The sequence below is a fragment of the Macrobrachium nipponense genome, chromosome 16 (assembly GCF_015104395.2).
Source record: "Macrobrachium nipponense isolate FS-2020 chromosome 16, ASM1510439v2, whole genome shotgun sequence".
Lineage (NCBI taxonomy): Eukaryota > Metazoa > Arthropoda > Malacostraca > Decapoda > Palaemonidae > Macrobrachium > Macrobrachium nipponense.
In genome coordinates this window covers 61,719,874-61,741,994 of record NC_087209.1, presented here as the reverse complement: position 1 = coordinate 61,741,994, position 22,121 = coordinate 61,719,874, and the positions used below count along the sequence as shown (strand labels likewise).

The window sequence follows — 22,121 nt, the reverse complement described above, 5'->3', positions numbered from 1 at the left end:
ATATAAATGAAGATTTTCATGATGGATAATGTATGGCATAGTTTCCAGCCTCCTTGAAAAATGAATGAGTCTAATGACCTCTCAGACGACGCATCTTAAGGAGCATCATCTTTGCAAGGTGGATGGATCATTAGTAATCACATCAGTTCTTCCATACATTTCCTTTCGTAATCGTCTATTTTCATTCGCTCTTTTCCCCCTTCGACTAAGCCCTTCTTCACCTCTCTCTCTCTCTCTCTCTCTCTCTCTCTCTCACCTGGCTCGTCTCAGTCGGGCACCGAGTCAACGGCCCAACAAGGCAGAAGACACCGTGTTCAGTCAGTCCTCAGTGTGACTTCGACCTCTGCCAAGGGAGGGTGTATCCGTTTCGCTCCTCCGTCTCGTTCGTTCGGGCTCTGTCGACGTATAGGGGCAGTGCGCCGGAAGTCTTTCTGACATTGGCCGATGTGACGGATGAATTCTCACATCTTGTAGCATTTATTTCCTAGCCTGGAGTATCATTTATTTATTGCTTTTTTTCTGTCTGGAGGGGAGAGTAAATTTCATTAAAATAAAAGTACGAGTCTTTCTCAGTATCAAGAGCGTAGTGACAATCACTATTTCTTTTTTACCCTCCCAGAAGAAGCTCTTCCGATAATTAAATTAGAAGATAGTCGTCAGTCTCTTCCTTCTTCTTCTTCTTCCTCCACCTCCTCCCCAATTCACTTGAGAGAGAGAGAGAGAGAGAAAGAGAGATGAACCTTTCATATAGCAATCGGAAGTAGCAGCAACGAAGACGCGGCGACAACTTGCATATTAATCTCGCAAATAGTTGTTGTTGTGTCCTCAGAAACGCACACTAACTCAGCTCCTTCCCGACACCTTCGATTACAGTTAGCCAGATCTTAAAACACCATGGACTGAGGGGGGAGCATGCTTCTTCTGCCCCTGTCACCAGAACTGCTGACCTGGCCCTCGACCAAATCTCCGAAACAACCCCCAAAGTCGCCCTCGGCCGAATTCTAAGGCTGTTAGAGGATGACTTCTCACATGATAATAAAAGTGTAGTGTGAACGTATTACTGTGTGATGCATCCGCGACTTCAACTTGACGTTATATGTGCGTGTTTCTTCGTCTACCTGACCGTCTTCAGTAGCCAGCCTCCACCATGTGCTGCAGATGACAGTAAGTTGTTTCGATTGTCAATAAAAATTCATTCATCTTTCTTTTTATTAATTTTTAGGGGCAAAGGTTCGTTGGTTGATGGGTGAGCGAGCTAAAGAGCTCGCGGGCTTCTTGTAGTATTAAAAGGAATTCATTACTGGTCATTAAGGAGATTAAGTACATTCATTAAAATGACTTTTTTCATTATGAACGAAGATGTACATAATTTACGCAGACTTATAAGTCATATACACAAACATATATATATATATATATATATATATATATATATATATATATATATATATATATATATATTTGAATGAAAGTTCCCTTTTTCAAAAATATATCAGCACGTTTGCAGCTCACGTGTATATATAATATATATATATATATATAATATATATATATATATATATATATATATATATGATATGTAAAATATGCGGAAGTACGCTGGAAATACATAGTAACATGAAGTTTTTAATTGCAGTGGATCTGACGGATATTGAAAAACATTGGCAATCAATGCCTTCTGTGAAGCGAATATCACTAACAATTTTTTAATGGTAATAAAAAATAAATAAAACGTCGTGGCTTTAGAGTCTTAATTCTTGCCTGGTATGATCTTTTGTTTGAAGTCCTCAGGTATGTGAGAGAGAGAGAGAGAGAGAGAGAGAGAGAGAGAGAGAGAGAGAGAGAGAGAGAGGTTAAACATACGAGAAAATGGGTGATAGAGTCTCTAAATGCGTTTAAACAGAGAGAGAGACAATCTTCCAATGTGTTTAAGTAGAGAGAGAACCTGTTAATGAAAACAGGGAGAGATCCTGAATTTGCTGAAAGAGAGAGAGAGAGAGAGAGAGAGAGAGAGAGAGAGTTTGATGAGATGATCGCAAACTTGCATATTCATATGTATGTCTGTGTATTATGTCTTGTATATATATATATATATATATATATATATATATATATATATATTATTATTATTATTATTACTGGGTCTACTGTACGTACTTATGCACTTACAGATAAATGATTTACTAACAAAGAGCTTGCAAGATCTTAAGTACATCACTACAGTCCACGTTTGTATAATTGCTACATATTCATAATACACGTAATTAATTCAGAACACCTCATTACAATGTACCAGCTAAACCCACATTCAGGAACAGCGAAATACCACATTCCCAACCATTAATACCCTTCAGACATTTTGAAGGAGTTGTAACACTTCAACCACACATTTATATAAGAATTTCCATATTTTAAATATTTATATATACGGCCTACAACTGAATCTAAAATTTGTATACCTTATTATTATTATTATTATTATTATTATTATTATTATTATTATTATTATTATTATTATTATTATTATTATTATTGAAAAAGAAACCCACAAATCACTTTGTAACTTGTTTACTTCTAAATATTTACATTTAGTTTTACTCCACGCTCGAGTACTTTCAGGCCCTTCTGTGGCCCATTCTCAAGAGATGTTTGGGATGTTAGCCTGGGTCAAGGCCCAGCAGTCTGACAGGCTAACATCCCAAACTTCTCTTGAGAATGGGCCACAGAAGGGCCTGAAAGTACTCGAGTGTTGAGTAAAACTAAATGTAAATATTTAGAAGTAAACAAGTTACAAAGTGATTTTGTGGGTTTCTTTTTCAATCTTCAGAAGAAAACTGAAAGAAGTTTTTGTTTGGTTCATTATTATTATTATTATTATTATTTTATTATTATTATTATTATTATTCAGAAGATGAACCCTTTTCATATGGAACAAGCCCACCACAGGGGCCACTGACTTGAAATTCAAGCTTCCAATGGATATGGTGTTCATTAGCAAGAAATAATAGGAGGTAAAGGGAAATACAAAAATAAGAGATCTCACGTATCAAAAAAATAAATAAATAAATAAAATAAATAAATAAATAGAGTAATAAATAGATAAAAATGTGTCAAAATGCGAGAATTTCCTTTTAACGTCCCCGCATACGGCCATCAGTTTCATACATTCCTAAACAATCAAACATCTATGATAAATTATTCCACATCTCTATACATTAGCACACTCACTCCTCTAAAAAGCTCGTGTTGATTACGGCTATTTTCATACGTTATTAACGATGTTAAGCGAAAGAACTATATTCAAGAACATCTTTGGAAAAAGTAGTGTTATAGAAAGGGCATAATTCCTTTTAATGTACGTAGTTTACTTAGTTGTTATCAACAGAAATTGAACTTCAATGTGCTTATGACAGTGATCAGGAAATTTCAATGAATTCACTCGAACTATTTTTATCCAGAAATGGAACCTGATAAACTGCAACTAGACAAAGTTCAAGGCGTTGGACATCTAAGTGGGACCGAGCGAAAGGGAACGGATGAAAATGACAAAGCAGAAAGCGACGTTTACGACGTTTAGGGCTTTTATTAATACAATATAAGACCAATTGAGGTTGACTCTACCATACGTACAGTTAAATGCACTGGCGAGATTCAAGTATGAAATGTAACACACGTGAGTATTCTATACAACATTACTAAAAAAAATAAAATTCATTAGAGGGAGAGAGAGGAATAGAAAATAAAAAGGAGTAACCCACAAAGCAGAGATACGAAGTATTAAAAAAGCAGCTATGTATAAAAAAGTAATTAAAAAAAGTAATGTAAATGGAAGTAGCAGAAAGCCAATAACTGATAAAAGAAAAATGAAATAAAATGAAATGCATAAAACAACTATGTAGGAAACAAAGTACAAAAACGGAAGTGAGAGGAAGCGAATGAAGGTGATATAATACATGAAATAAAAGTCAAGGCAGGAAGAGAACTAATAAATAAAAAGGATTAGCCCACCTAGCAGAGACATAAATTAAGAGAAAAGAAGAATTAGAAAGGAGAAAAAGATGCAGATAGAGATACGAAGTATAAAAAAAGCATTTAAGTACGATAAAAGTAACAAAAAAGGAGGATAAGAGGAAGCAGGAGGAAGCTAATTAAAGAGGGACACAAGAAAAATCAAATAAAATGCAAGAGAGAAGGGAATAAAGAACAAAAAGAACTAAGCATGTCAAGCAGAGATATAGAAGGAAAAAAGAGCAATTAAGAAAAAAGTGGGAGAAATTAGCATAAGAGGAAACAAGAAGAAACTAAATAATGATGAAATTCACGAGAGACCAGATTAGCCCAAGAAGGGGATATAAAATATAAATAAAGTAACAAAGTAAAAAAATATAACAAGTGGAAAAAAGGGGCATAAGAGGAAGTAAGAGAAAGCCAATTAAAGAGTGATACAAGCAAGAGCTAATGCCCCAACTTGCAGCAGGAGACGAAATGGGACTTTGGTTGGTAAAAGGACCCGTTCTGCTGGTTTCTGGAGATTCCTCTTTGAGTAGTAATACAATCTTTCCCTTCCCACGACATTTTCTACGTTACTGGATTACTACCCCCCCCCACCCCCCCCAACCCCCACATGGGATCAGCCGTGTTGTCTTGTCTTCTTTAATTAAATGAAAAGTGTAAACGTTACTTCTAATCCATTCCGAGGTGGATATGTATATACTCGGTTTATCGTCTCTCTCTCTCTTTCATATTATACACATACATCATATATATATATATATATATAATTATATATATATATATATATATATATATGTGTGTGTGTGTGTGTGTGTGTGTGTGTATTTATATTACATATATGCACACAGCACATTTTATATATATAATATTATATATATATATATATATATATATATATATTTATTTATTTATTTATATATGATATGTATATAGAATCCTAGTTTTATATTTAACGCCGTATAGCCCAAGACCAGAATCTCATGTCTCTAGGGTAGGGAGTACCCGTTCCGGCACTCTCTTATGTTACCGTTACATTTCTATGGCATTGGTAACACAGTGCACAATTATACTGCTTATTCCAAAGTACTTTTTTCTTTCTTAAGAGGGCTTGCTAAGAAGTGAGTTGCCAAACGAATTGCCGTTACGGATTTCGGCAAGTGGTGAGGGATGAAGTCGCCACCCTATATATGCCATTTTCTACAGCTGCAATCCAACACAGTCGACTAACTACCCTTTTGCATAATTCCAACTCCTGAGGTCGACAAGGGCAGAGTGGGAATTAATGGAACTAACTTACAAAAACCACCACACAGCGACCTCCTCGTCTCTCTCTCTCTCTCTCTCTCTCTCTCTCTCTCTCTCTCTCATTTTGTTTCCAACCTGCTTACCATGACCAAAGCCAATTTCATCCAGCGCTGTTTCCATGATTTAACCAATCATAAGATGCAAATAGGAAAGCGTACAGCACATTCAGTTGTAGGAACGCGGAAATATACTTTCATAAGTTATTTTCCTTGAACAAATAAAGCGAAATTACTGTAGCATTCTCTAAAACCAATGTCTAAAAATATATATATATATATAATATATATATATATATATAATATATATATATATATATATATATATATATATATATATAGATATATATGATTCGAGTGAATATCTTGGTGAATACTCAAAACAAATGCATTGAGAGTTTACAAAAATAATAATAAAAAACAAATAGGCATGAATATCTTGGCGTCTAATATCAAATGCATTGAGAAAAAGATTACAAAAAACAAAGGAAGGATTTTTTGATAGGCATGAATTTCTTGGCGTCTACTAACTACATACGAATTGAGAAAGTCTACAAAAATATAAAAGTAGAATACTTATGAATAGGCATGAATATCTTGGATTATACACACTACAAATGAACTGAGAGAAAGTCTAAAAAAAAAAAAAAAAAAAAAAACTTTTCTTGCTACGAACATAAACCTTAATGTTATCATTAATTTCTCTTTACTTTCCTACTTGCCAATTAAGGCCTTGGTAACAAGACTTGAGTAGTCAATTTCACTTAAAAACTCTATTATTATTATTATTATTATTATTATTATTATTATTATTATTATTATTATTATTATTATTATTATTATATTAAAAACAACAAGCCCACAGGGACCACTGACTTGGAATTGAAGCTTCCAAAGAATATGGTGTCCATAAGGAGTAACAGAAGGTAAAGGGAAATACAGAAAGAAGAAATTACTTATCGTAAATTACAAAATAAAAAAAAATAATTGAACAGATTAATAAACAAACAGATGAAAATGTGAGTAAATAATTAGAATACAGGGAGAATTGTTATGCATCTTTGCTTGAATTTTTATTCGAGTTCCAGTTGCACAACTTCCTCCCTCAGGGAGACACTGTCCCACAGTGGAACGGAGTGAGGAATAAAGGGGAGACTGTTACCTTAGACTGAGGGACTGTTACCTGAGACTGTGATTCATTCACATTTTGTGGAACTGGGACCTACGGATGTGTTTCTCAGTGACTGCCTAACAAAGACCATTACTCATTCTCTTCGGGAGACGTTTTGGTACCTCCCATTTCCAACTGAATCTCTATATTAACGGTTCTGCTTGATTCAGTCTTCTTCGTTGAGGTACTGGTCATTTCGTCCATTTTCCGACTGTGCTTTAATTTTTCTTGCATTCTATGTCTGTCACGCTTTCCTTAGACACGTTACTTTGCGAAATCAATCGGTTATGGCCATGGTTTTATTTACCTGCAAATTTCTTCCGTGAGGTCCGTTTTTAGCATTAAATTAATTGATCAAGCAGTTGTCCTTTTCTGTTACTTCGATATATGTATGTATTTATGTCTATGTACATGTATATGTAAATGTTTATATTTATTTATATGTACATATATACATGATACTTATATATATATATATATACACGTATATACATATACATACACGTATACATATATCAACAAACAACACGCTTTCTTTTCCAAACATATGCAGGGTATACATAATACTTATATTATATATAATATATATATAATATATATATATTATATATATATATATAGATATATAATATATATAAACAACACGCTTTCGTTTCCAAACACATGCAGGCTCACGTATGCAACAAGCAAAATCTCACCACCATTACCACCAACGCAACAACATAAACAACGACAGAGCACACCTTGATTTCACCTGAGCGGTAATGAGTTAATCCCACGAGCGGGAGGACGGCAGCCGAGTATTTCACGAGAAAGCAGATACGCGGAATCTTCCATCCTGTTCGGATCGCGTTTCGTTTCGCTACGCCAAAGAGGAATGGCTGTGTGGGAGGATGTGTATGGGAGTCTGATCCGGCAGAAGAATGTCAAAGTGCTTCGGTCATTTCGTCCCTAGTTCGACGAACTGGCGTGAGTCAATTCCCCCCATTTCTGAGAAAAGGGCTTCAGAGATTTTGATGCTATTCATCATTCATCAATATTATTCAATAATTAGCTCATCTTTTGAGGATATTTGGTTAGCAAATTTTACAACGCAGACACCTGAAGTTTTTGTATGTTATAGAGTACCGAAAAACGAGTCATACTGGCTGGAAAACTCGGTTTGTTTCATTACTTTTAAAATACACCTTATTAACAGTTTTAGCCGTTTGAGTCACACCGAGTGTTCTTAACTTTTTTAATCATTTAACCTAACTGGGTTCAATCATCAAGAAGCGATAACGTTGAATTTAATGTCTCGTTGATTTGTGTCATTATTTTCAAAATAGACATCTTTATAACACTTTTAGCTGTTTGATCCACACCGAGTCATCTCAACTTCCTAAATTATTTGATGTAACTGAGTTCAGTCATCTAGAAGTGATATTTTCTGCAACCGAGGAATTCTCAGACTTCTTCTTTATTTCCATAATACATTTTTCTCTCTGGATCAAGCTATGTTGGATCAACCATCTTCATAAAGGTGTCTTTAAAAAACGCAAAAGCTAAACCTTGTCTAAATTTAAAGTATTCATATGGTTCAGTAAGGTTTTTTAGTAATCAATTATTTTTTTATTCTATCATTTTCTATCTGTTTGTATGAACGCAATCTAAGAGTTGAAGTGATGTGTGACCCGCATATCTTGAATCCAAGGATAATACCTCGACAAAAACGGAATCTGTATTCAATATGCAACATTGATTGTGCCGATTACAGCGACCATAATGCAACGCCGCAATAAAATCCGCTTTCAAGTAGAATGATTTATTAACGACTTGTGGTGCAGCTGATACGCATTTGTGAAATCGAACGAATTTCTCCGTATCATAATTTCTTCCTTTCTCGTTTTAAATTTTTAAATGAATGAACAATGATGCCGCCCCCCCCCCCCCCCCTCTCTCTCTCTCTCTCTCTCCTCTCTCTCTCTCTCTCTCTCATGCGAGCACATATTTTATCGGTGTATATTGTCTGAATGTAATGTCGCTATGCAAGATGAAAGAATATATTGGAAGAAAAAATAAAATAATATAAAAATAGGTTTTCGGATCTTCTGCATCAGGAAAAAGAAGACAGAAGAAGACCAGTAAAATCAAGGAGGTAGAAAAGCAAGAATAAGAAGAGAGTAAGAAGAAAAAAAAATATTGAACAATATAAAAAATATCCTGAAGAACAGACCTCGTATGTCGCCATCGGTGAAAAACGTTAAGAAGAAAAACGTCGTTTGTTGACATAGGCGAATGCATATGGGAATCGAACTGTGTATATAAGTTCTCCGGTCGAAATCGATGGCTGTGAATTACGAAAAGGGAATCGCAGACGCTAATGGTTGCCATTACAGGATCTAATCAATTTGCTTAACAATTGGTTTATGGATTCAGCTTCGCGGCCTCCTCTTTAAGGCCGGTGTGTCATTCCGTTTATAACCCGCCTGAGGCTTGATTAATTGGCTGTTAAAGTCATATTGATGTCTTGCGAATGCGCTGCGCGATGCTCGTTATTTGTGGGTTGGAGAGAGAGAGAGAGAGAGAGAGAGAGAGAGAGAGAGAGAGAGAGAGAGAGAGAGAGAATCTGACTATTTCTCAAAGTGAGAGGAGAAGGAACTTGACTGAATAAATATTAATTTACGGTACTACTTTTATAACTTCAAGCACGACGAGAGAGAGAAGAGAGAGAGAGAGAGAGAGAGAGAGAGAGAGAGAGAGAGAGAATCCGACTATTTCTCGAAGTGCGAGAAAGAGAAAGAACGTGACTAGTTCAGTAATATTAATGTACGGTACTAGTTCTACACATCATAGACGATTAGAGAGAGAGAAAGAAAGAAGGAACTTGACTAAATAGAAATACTAACAAGATCGCGCACAATGAGAGAGAGAGAGAGAGAGAGAGAGAGAGAGAGAGAGAGAGAGAGAGAGAGAGAGAGAGAGAGAGAGAGAGAGTTTGATTATATCTCGTAGTGACCTTACCTTACCTTACAGACCTTACAGTTCGTTCGGGTTGCCCCAGGTCCCTCAGTGTGAGGCGCCTCTAATGTCTACCAGAGAGTTGCTAGTACATCTTCCGGTATATTTTGCATCTTCCAATCTTGGATGGTCTGGGATGCAGTTTAGATATTTGTCGAGCTTATTCTTAAACACATCTACGCTCACTCCTGATATATTCCTCAGATGAGCTGGCAACGCATTGAATAGACGCTGCATTATCGATGCTGGTGCGTAGTGGATTAATGTTCTGTGTGCTTTCCTTATTTTTCCTGGTATAGTTTTGGGCACTATTAATCTACCTCTGCTTGCTCTTTCTGATATTTTTAGTTCCATGATATTTTCTGTTATTCCTTCTATCTGTTTCCATGCCTGAATTATCATGTAGCGTTCTCTTCTCCTTTCTAGACTATATAATTTTAAAGATTGTAGTCTTTCCCAGTAGTCTAGGTCCTTAACTTCTTCTATTCTAGCTGTTAAAAGGATCCTTTGTACACTCTATATTCTGCAATAGCAAACCTTTTGATAGTGTGGGTACCATATCATATTGCAATATTCAAGTGGACTACGAACATATGTTTTATAAAGCATAATCATGTGTTCAAGCTTTTCCTTTGTTTTGAAGTGCCGTAACAACATTCCCATTTTGCTTTACATTTTGCCAACAGAATGGCTATTTGATCATTGCATAACATGTTCCTATTCATCATCACACCAAGGTCTTTAACTGCTTCCTTATTTGTGATTGTCTCATTATTAGGTCCCCTATATGCATATAGCTTTCCTTCTCTGTCTCCATAATTTATTGATTCAAATTTATCAGAGTTAAATACCATCCTATTTACCTCTGCCCAATCATATACTTTGTTAAGGTCTCTTTGTAGAGCGTTCCTATCTTCATCACAAAGTAATTTCTCTACTTATTCTTGTGTCATCAGCGAAACTACTCACTACCGAATCCTTAACATTACTGTCTATGTCTTCAATCATAATAACAAACAATATTGCAGCTAGCACCGTACCTTGTGGCACACCGGATATTACCTTGGTTTCATCCGATTTCTTATCGTTTGCAATAACTATCTGTTTTCTGTTGTGTATAAATTCTTTTAACCATCTTCCTACTTTATCTACGATATTGTGTTTTCTAATTTTCTTTGCTAATATATTATGGTCTACTTTGTCAAAAGCTTTTGCAAAGTCTAGATAAACCACATCTGTTTCATTCCGCTTTTCATATTTTTGAATATGTTCTCACGGTGGACTAACAGTTGGGTTTGTACTTTTTCCGGGTACGAAACCGTGTTGTCCTATATTAAACAAATTATTTTTTATTAAATGTTTCATAATATTTTTCTTCATTACCCTTTCATACACTTTCATAATATGTGATGTTAGACTCACAGGCCTATAATTACTTGCCTCTAGTCTTGATCCACTTTTGAAAGTAGGGGTGATATATGCTAATTTGTGCTCATCATAAATCTTGCCTGTATCTACACTTTGTCTTAATAATATTGCAAGTGGCTTTGCGATAGAATGAACTACTTTCTTTAACAAAATAGCAGGGACTCCATCCGGCCCTGCAGCAGCTCCATTTTTAATTTCATTAATTGCCTGCACAATATCAGCTTCATTAATTTCTATGTCAGCTAAATATTCACTATTTTCGTCCCTTACTTCTATATCATTATCTTCATTATTTCTATTCTAGGGGTGAATTCTCTTTATATCGTTCTGCCAGTATGTTGCAAATTTCCTTTTTTTCATTCGTTAATCTCCCTTCAATTCTCAGAGGGCCTATTTCTATTCTTCTTTTATTCATCTTCTTCGCATATGAGTATAATAGTTTGGGGTTTTGCTTGATATTTAATAGGGTTTTTTCTTCCAAGTCTCGTTTTTCATTTTCTTTTGATTGTATAATCTTTTGTTCTGCATTTTCTATCTTACTTTTTAGTTCTATAACTTTCCATGCATTTTTTTCTTTTGCAAGACCTTTTTTCCACTTTCTGATTTTCTGGAACAAGATCCTTCTGTCTCTTGGTATGCATGAATGATGTTTACTTTTCTTCTTCGGTATATATTTATCCACTATTTTCTTTAATATTTTATATAATATCTCCGTATTTACCCTTATGTCATCACTTACGAAAATGTTATCCCAATCTTTGTTTAATTCTTCATTAATTTCTGACCATTTTATATTTTTACTGTAGAAGTTGTATTTTCCATATCCTTCCCACTTTTTCATTTCTTGCTTATCTCTATTTTCACTTGCTTTGGAATGAACTGTTAATTCTATGACATTATGATCTGAAATACTCGCATTATAAACTATTATTTCTTTAACATAATTCATCTCGTTCACAAATACTAGTCTAAAGTATTTTCCTTTCTTGTTGGCAGGTGATTTATTTGTTGAATGTTGTATTCTAGTAGCATATCTAATAGCTTTTCAAATTGCCTCTTATCTTCTGCACTACTATTACTCTCTTTTTTATATGTATAAGTACAACCACAGTCTCCTATTCGTTCTTTCCATTCTACGAAAGGAAAGTTGAAGTCACCAGATAGGAGAATAGTCCAGTCCTTGTGATTTCTACATATATCATCCAATTTTTCAATTATTAAGTCAAACTCTTTAGTATTAGGAGGTCTATATATTACTATGTTCATCAATTTTTCAGATTCAAATTCTACCGCTATTAGTTCACATTCTGAGTTACTATATTTCTCTATATATTTTTCCTTGTTTTTTGTCTTTCCCATATATTGCGGTTCCCCCTTGATTCCTATTTTTTCTATCTGATCTATAAGTTTGGAACCCTTTTATTTGATCATCATTCCCAGTCTATTGGGAATACCAGGTTTCACTTATATTCATTATATCTATTTTCTTTTCATTTTGGGTTAGTTCTTCTAAGTACTCTATTTTTCTTTTTGAGTTACTCGTAACTAAAACCCTGCGCATTCATCACTATGATGGTTTGCGTGTTTTCTCCTTCATTTAATATTGGTAGTAATAAGGATTTTCCCATGTCTCTTTCCTGTTCTGGTATGTTGTTCTTTTTTTTCATTTCCAGAAATTCTGACATTAAAAAATCCAACTTTTCCATAATATTTGATCTTCCTTCATCATAATTATTTATTTTGTGTCTGAATCTGCAATTTTCTCCGTTTCTGCAATATCCTCTTGCATAATAAATACAGTTATTATCTCTTGAGTAGAATTTCGGAGCTGATGCTTTGAAATTTTTTGCTGACACCGGTCTGCATATCTCATTGGTGGTTTGCTTTTCTCTTTTACCTGATATTCTTGATTTCTCTCTTTATTTGTTTCTTTCTTATTTTGGATTTTATTACTTGGTTGGTTATTTATTTGATTATGATTCATGGCTACAGGGTGCATATATTTGCATTTTTTGTCGAACTTACATCCTTTTCCTTCTTTTAGGTTTTTGTTTTTACATATTTTTTTGGATGCAGATCTCTGCAATCATCCCCATAGCCATCTAAGTATGCACATTTACCATATATTTCATAGTTTTGACATACCTTAGGATGTTTGTAGTAACATCTTTCTCCAAATCTGCAATTCCCTCTTTTCAAAAGGTTGCAGATTTTGTCTTTCTTGTCTATTTTTTCCTCTTTCCCGTCATTGTGTAGATCTGGGTAGAGCCTCTTCGGGATTTGCTTTTCTGTTGTCATATCGTAATTTATTTCTTCGTAGGTATGCTGCTTTATTGCCTCATATGTAGTATCAATGAGTATCTCTGCATCCATACTTTTATCTTGTTCTTTGTTTTCCTTATTTTTTTCTGTCATTTCATTTTTGTTTACTTCTCTTCCGTTTTCCTCTTCTTCTTTTTCTTCTTCTTCTTCCTCTTCTTCTTCATCCTCAACTATTTGTACATTCAATCTTGATTTAATAACATTGTCTATCCATGATAGACATGTTGAACAAAAAATTCTTGAGAGAGAAAGAAGGAACTTGACTAAACAGAAATACAAACAAGATCGCACACAATGAGAGAGAGAGAGAGAGAGAGAGAGAGAGAGAGAGAGAGAGAGAGAGAGAGAGGGAGAGGGAGTTTTTGCATTATAAGTGACCGAAGTGATATTGAGACGATGAAATTCTAAAAGGGTATTAATTAATAAATTAATTTCGGCTGTGAAAAAATCCCCACAACTCTCTTTTAACTACGACACCATAAATAGCAATAATAATATTACTACTTCTAATAATAGTTTGCGCTTTATGCAGGGTGGAAGCGAAGACAAGATTAATAATTACAAGGAAACTCTTGTCACTATATTAAGATAAATGCACGTAGGTAGCCAACGCATCATTAAGAGACTAAATACCACTTGACCTTGACGGAAAGGAAATCGTTGACAGTTCGAAAATTAAGCCACTTTAGTTATATACAAACAATGATCTCGGATTTTGAACCGAATACTGCATTCCTTCGAAATGCTTTCTCTCAACTGGGAGAAAGCAGTTGAGAGAAAGCATTCACATATCTCCAGTTTCTCTCATTCACTTTTAGGTTTATTTATCGACCTTCACTGGAGAAAATGGCATATGTTCATTTATGAAACAAGTATCGGTAGGATATTTCCCAAAATCACATACACACACACACACACCTTCACAATCTCGAGATGAGGACTACACTCTCAGCTTTACCAAAACTCAGTCTTGAGAGAGAGAGAGAGAGAGAGAGAGAGAGAGAGAGAGAGAGAGAGAGAGGATGGTGCTACTTTGGCTTGCTATCTGCGCGTCGCCTCCTCCTCCGAGGTGCGAATTCTAAACAACGTATGGTAAATGTTAAGTAGATATCGTTTATTGATATAATTTGTCCACCACACAATACAGAAATGGGTTTATATAATACTTTGATCCCCGTGGGGCTTGGTACTAAACACGGCGTCCCAAGGAGCTTCCGCAGTGTTTAGTAATAGCACTTCGAAGTAGGTGACGGGTAGATAACCAGCCAAGTAGCACACACACGCAAACACACACACACACACACAACACACACACACACAAAACTACACTGTCAACAGTTTGAGCAACATCACCAGATCTCGGCATTAAGATGTGACTACACCCACAAGAGAGAGTCAGCAACGTCTCGTAATTGAAATGGAGAATGCAATGTCGAGAGATTCAACATTGTCGCCAGATGTCATTATTGACATGAAGACTGCAATGTCAGCTAGTCGACACTACCAAACAAAGTCTCAGTACCGAAATATTAGCTCGTAGGAAAGAAAAAGGTTACCATATTTCGTTCCATGCGAGTACTCTGTCTCTCTTATTATTATTATCATTATTATTATTGTTCAGATGAACGATATACATATGGAACAAGCCCAGCACAGGGGACATCGGCTTTAAATTCAAGCTCCCAAAGAATATATTATATTTATTATTCAAAGAAAAGTCATAATCGCACGAGTCATTAAAATGGGAAAGTAAATCCACAGTAGTATGCCTGTTTAATTTTATTTAAAATATATGTAGTTTCAATAACAAAAATAAACACACATACTACTTATTATTATTATTATTCAGAAGATGAACCCTGTTCATATGGTACAAGCTTCCCCAGAATATGGCGTTCATTAGAAAAAGTAAAAGAAGGTAACAGGAAAGACAGAAAGAGGAGATCGCTTATTGTGAAAGCAAATACACTCACAAATTAATTTTAAGAAATGGGTAAAAATGTAAGTGAATTAATAAATGACAGGAGAACTGTATCGCATCTTCGCTTGAACCTTTCACGTCCCAATGGCAAGACATCCTCAGGGAAACCGTTCCCTCACCCAATGTAGGAGAACCTTATTTTGGATTCTGTTTGTTCATTGCTATTTTCGAAGTGGTAACTTTCCTTGGCTCCTATATTTCATGGAGGCTGACGTAACCTAAGTTAACCTGAATTAGCCCAGTTTTAAGTGACTGATGGAAAGAACGAAAACGTTTCAGTACATCCTAGGTTCACTTTGCTAAATATGGAAACTGTACACAATAAGGATGCTAAATCTTCATAGTGAAATTTAAGAGGATCAATGCCACTATAGTATACATGGTGCGTACATACATAATAAACTAAGCCTGATAAAATTACTGGAACACACACACACAATAATACACACACATACATATAGCATATATACACTCTCTCTCTCTCTCTCTCTCTCTCTCTCTCTCTCTCTCTCTCTCTCTCTTCTCTCTCTCTCTATATATATATATATATATATATATATATATATATATATATATATATATATATATATATATATATATAAGTTGGAGGCAGAAGCAATTACTCAAGGATAGACGAACTAACCACCCTTGAATCAATAATGATTAAGCTAACTGTACCTACTCTTAACCACCAGTCATCTTCCACCCAACTGTTTATTGCCTAATAACCTGTTGCTTTGGTTACACTCCCCTCCATAACAATTTTTCGTGTCAGTTCTCCTTACGCTACCGCTGTGGGTAGGTGTCTTGTTCGTTATATTTTATTATTATTATTATTATTATTATTATTGATTTTATTATTATTATTATTATTATATATATTTTTTATTATTATTATTTTCAATTAATTTTGTTTCTCTCTGTATTCGCTCCTAACCCTTTCACTGTCATTCTGTTGTTTTCTGTTTTTTATTCTTAATTTATTAAAAAGGTTTTTAATTATGGTATTGGTAAACATTGTGTGTATCTTTTTACTTATCGGCAATTGATATGTAATCGTTTCAGCCTGGAAAAAGTATCAAGCTAAATAAATGGATAAAAGACAGAACGCGTCTCCTTACTCCAATATCTATATATGTATATATATATATATATATATATATATATATATATATATATATATATATATACATATACAGTTGAAACAGGATACGTCTCAAGTATAAAAGGCCATTAAAACACTGGTTTAAAGCTTTATACTTGAGATATATATACACACACGCATACATATATACTCACACACATATACATACACACACACACAAATATATATATCATCGAAGCAGAAGTTCCTTCGTCAAGAGAGACTTCAGTCAAGAGGCAGAGGTTTGTTTGGCCCACGACACGACAATGTCTTCGCTTTCTTTGCACGGAGAATCATCACTATCATCATCATCATCCTCATCATCATCATCATCATCATCCCTCTCGTAGGCGCCCGAGCTCGTATATAACGAAGCGGATACATCAAACGAAACACGACGAAAAGTGCCCCGCTTGTAAACAAACCGACGACGCTCATGGCCATCTCGTTATTGGGATTATCGACTCCCTCTCTCTTTCTCTCATACTCTCTCTCTGTCTTAACCTTTTTTTTGTCCCTTTTGAAATGCGAAGGATTGTTTGGTAATGTTTGCCAAACGTCGACTCTTCAAGATGCGAAGAATTCGGAGCGATAGAAAAAAAAATAAAAAGTGCGATCCTTCAGAATAAGAGGAAGGGACGGAGAGCGCCATCTGTTGACGAGATCATTACACAAACGATAAGAGCAAATATTAACAGAGGGAGAGACATCGAGAAAGACAGTGCAGGGCGATGGGTAGAGGAGGGAGGACGTGGCGTCCGGGGCTTTGTCTCTGCACACTTCGAAATTTGAAGGGAATTTCAATGAAAATTTGCCTGCTGAAAAATGCCCCCCAAAAAAGAAAAAAAAAATAAAGAAGCTTTTATGAAACGCCGCTCGGCACATATTGCTGAACAGCAGTGTGTCACGGGAGAGGGCCGTCTCTTTATCAGTCATTCTGGGAATCGTTTAAATGTTAATGAAAGCAACGACCCCCACTAGAAGCCGGACGCCATGAAGGAAAGTACGCAGACTTTTTCGAAAGCTCTCGTCCTCCAATATGTCCTGCTATTGGTCGGCGACTTGTCGCGTACATGTCACAAATGTTAATGAAAGCAACGACCCCAATAGGAGCCGGACGACGTGAAACAAGTATATATATAGAGTTTTCGAAACATGTCTCCAATATATCATCCTAATAATGGCACGTCCACGCTTCAGACGCCGACAAGTTCGCATACATATTACAAATATGTTGGAAACAAATCACGAACATATAAACAATTTTAGGACCACGAGTGAAGAACGAATGCTACATTAACTGTATGAGACGCTGGTTAAGACTACCAGTATGTCGCTGTCTTGTGGTCAACCTGTTCGATGTGTGTACAACAAGTTGCTAACATATTTGTGACATGTTTTACTGGAATATGGATGCATCTTTAAAGTTAAAGTCTGTCTTGTCTCCAAAGACTGAATGAGGAGGAGTTTGTCGCCAATCTTTACACGGAAGTATTATAATAAATTCATATTTGAAACTCAGAAAAAAGTAAGGGTATGTCATGCCATCCCTCAAAATGGAGAAGGGCAAGATATGGCTTCTCTTTGGCATTTATGGTCAAGAATTGAGAGCCCAGCTAATGCACGGATTACGTCGTCATATTACATTGAAACACTCCAGAGGATTTTGCGTGGTCTCAAGTTACTTCTGGATAATGCTTCTTGTTGCATGGGGAGACAGAAGATGATAAGACCATGGTATGAATAAGATAATTTTAGCATGAAAAATATTACAAAAAAGCAAGATGATCCTATCATGAAAAAATTCATAAAACGTAAGATAATTGTATCGTGGAAAAGTAAAAATAATCGTAAGGTAATTTAACATAAAAATACAACAAACGTAAGATAATTTTATCATGAAAAAATATGAAAAAGATAATTTTATCATGAATATTTTTTAAAGTATGATACTCTTCTCATGAAAAAATTTCATTATGAAAAATACAAAAAATGCAAGATAATTTCATCATAAAAATACAAAAAAGCTGAGATAATTTTATCATGAAAAAAACCTACGATAAATTATACAGCGATTGTTTCAGTGATTTGATATTAAATTACCTAGTGTCACAACAACAGAGGTCATCGAATTACGAACGATCTCATTATCTAATGAGCTATGATGAATTACCTCATTATCTAATTCTGTAATATTCAACGCAAGCCGGAGAATAATCTATTGGGTTTCAGTTGTCTGGGAATGAAGCATACACCTAGTAGTCACTCGACAGTGATAGGTTGTACATAGGTTGAAGAAGGCATAGGGCCGACAGTCTCACTTCCATATCAAATCTCGAAAGATAGGCATGATGATAACTGTACTTATACATACATATAATAGATCATTATATATATGTGTGTATAATATATATATTATATATATAGAATATCTATATATATATATATATATATATATATTATTACCAGGAGATATTTCCATTGATATTTCCATTGATATCCAAGCAAGAAGAGTAATAATATCAATAAAAACAATAATCATACTATAGTAGATTTACATCATCCGTGCATGTGATGTCTAGGCCACTCCCTTACGATGCTCCTGATTGGCTGTTGATAAACCAATCACTGGGCTGGAAACTTTCAGTCTCTCGCGAGAGTTCACATGGGTAGGAGCTATGTTCTACCTCTCCTGAGGTATACGTCTTTCAGGAGAGATGGAACATACATCTTGCCTATGTGAACTCTCGAGAGAGACTGAGAGTTTCCAGCCCTGTGATTGGCTTATCAACAGCCAATCAAGAGTGTCGTAAGGGGCTGGCCTAGACATCAGATGCACGGTTGATGTGAATCTACTTATAGTAATATGTAAAACTCAGTTTCCATTTAAACTTCCGTGCAACAAAGTTGGTTTCACGGCAAACCTTTCTGGTACGTAACAGTCCAGAGACTGGAACCTACTGTCTCGACCATCTCGTATATTAGTCACATCCCATGAATGACTGGTAATATTAACGCCATCTTGACTATACTCTGTTTTTTTCCATCTGTCCACCCGTCTGTGGTGTTTGCGTATGGTAACACTGCGTCCCGGGCTTTAGATAGTTACATTCAGCAATTATAATAATATCCTATTTCGAATATTAACGGTGTAATTCGCATACAGTTACTTGGAAGGAACGAAAAAGGGCATAAAACGTCCTAAAAGTGACATAAATTTATGACTGAATGACTGACTGATTTAATGATCTCCGGCATTGGGGCAACTAAGTTCATTGACGCTGATACCAATTGTATAGAATGACTAAAACCTACACAAAACCTATGGCTATAATAACTAATATATATATATATATATATATATATATATATATATATATATATATATATATATATGTATATATATATACACATACATAAATACATATTTGTATGTATGTATAATTCAAAATCTCCCCCAATCTTCCTTGGGGTGAAGCCAAAGTCTCTCCTGAATTTCACTGAAATTTTTACGCAACATTTTTGAGATTATCTTGTTGACAGAAAACCGTAAGGGAAAAATAAACAGAGAAGATTGAATGCACAACCGGTGTCCGGTTAAAAAGAATTGAAGCGCAAACTTATAGTAACTCTATCTTATCAGGAATCATACCTTCGCATATAAATTAAATAAAACTTTTTCAAGTCGATGGTCCATGTGGGTTTGTTCCATATGAATAGGGTTCATCATCTGAATAATAAATAATAATTAATAATATATACTATATTTTGAAGTCATTATAACATATTAGAAGTGATATTAATTCCGTACCCGAGAACATTATACCATTTATATCAGATACCGTTAATTCACTGCAGTGAAAATCATTAATCCTAATATCAAAAATGATTTCACACCACAAATGGCCAGAGCATTTGTAACGGGATTTCTAATACTAAATATTATAATATTAGTTTATATAATCCTTTCCGCCTTGTACTGGATGACGTTATATTATGTAATAAAGATATATATATATATATATATATATATATATATATATATATATATATATAGTAGCTACATTAGAAATTCACTATTCTACGAAATATATACGTCATCATATCAAGTCATTGTTACAAGAAAACCAACTGAAACAATTTTCAAACAGAGATCATTCATTTTATTACAAACCATTGTAACGGGTCGTTTTATCATTACATTATTATCACATTATATAACGAAAGTAACCTTCTCATGTTTTATGATCCATATCTAACACGGCATCATATTAACATATTCAATACATTGCATCATTATATCAAATCATTATACTAGAAATCGACAATATCGTCATTAGCATTGTATTAGCGGCCGTTTTACTTAAATCATTATACCTTTTACAGAACATATATAAAAAATATGCCAATGCTCATTTGTTTTGTATTAAAATGTTTGTTATTTTAGAAGTATAAAAAGATAAGCTCTCATGATAACATATATATAAAAAAATTACTTCAGAAAACCATCTACGGTCTTTTTTATTCCGGATTAAGACGCCAATCAGTCAAAGCACTACAACCTTATATCAGGAATCAACCCAGTGCCATTAAATCTTGTATTAAAAATCATTATATATCATTATATCAAATCACATCATCGTAAATCCACATAGTGCCTCCTTTTCGTCTCGTATCAAAAGCCGAGCTAATGCGAATCGTTATATATCAGCTCATAGCACCGGAATCACACGCACTCTCTCCCGCTAACCCCTCCCCTCACCACCCCCCCTAGCCCCGCCCCCTCACTCCCTAGCCCGCTACTCACCTACCCCGACCCACACACCTCCCTCCCTCGCCTCGTAAAAGGGAAATGGCAGATTGTCAGAATGGGGCCAAGAAAGTATTTAAGCAACGATTGTTCTTGGACGGGGAGGGGGAGGAGGAGGCCTTTGGTGTTGGGCCTAGTTTTGCTTTGGGAGGGAGCTGGAGGGAGGGGGAAAGGGGGAAGGAGTTGGGAAGGGGTGGTTACAAGGAGTTTCTTTCAGAGCTTAGCAATTATCGAATACCCATAACAAGTTCAGCTTCCACAACGCTTGAGCAAAAGTTTTGTCACTGTCCGTTGGGAGTTTTTTTTTTTCTCGAATGTTATTTGTTTATTTATTTATTCATTTTATTTATTTATCCGTCGTGATTGTTTTATTAGGTTTTGTAATACCGGATGTCAGTGCATGTAATTCTATATATATATAATATATATATATATATATATATATATATATATATATATATATATATATATATATATATTTATATATATATATATAATGTACATTTATTTTATTTTATATTATATATACAGTAATGTAGTATATATACTATATATCTATATAATATATACAATATTATATTCACTAAAAGACACACATATATCTGTATATACATATTTATAATGATATATAATTATATATATAAATATGTGTGTGTGCATATACACATACCTAAAAAAATAATTACATATAAAAACACCCACACATTAAACCTTAAACACATCTATTTACATATAAAATCTCTCTCTCTCAAAATCTCGTCTCTTCTCTCCTCTCTCTCTCTCTCTCTCTCTCTCTCTCTCTCTCTCACATCCTTTATTTCACTTCACACTCCTGATTCCGGACACTGCATTTTCTCCTGCAAATGCAAAGAAGGACCGGGGCGCAATGAACTTTAACCGGGGCATTACAGTGCTGGAGTTTTGACTGTAATTGGCGCTGTAGTGACACC

The 22,121-nt window shown here is 34.9% G+C and overlaps 1 protein-coding gene across 1 annotated transcript in view; it reads left to right on the top strand.

Moving 5' to 3' along the window:
* The first annotated feature begins 303 nt into the window (after positions 1-303).
* LOC135195764 (nephrin-like) overlaps positions 304-22,121 on the top strand; it is a 452,421-nt gene continuing 430,603 nt past the window's right edge. The window contains 1 exon segment of the mRNA XM_064222212.1: positions 304-1,164. Within this exon segment, the coding sequence (XP_064078282.1) occupies positions 1,068-1,164 (97 nt within the window). The 5' untranslated portion in view covers positions 304-1,067.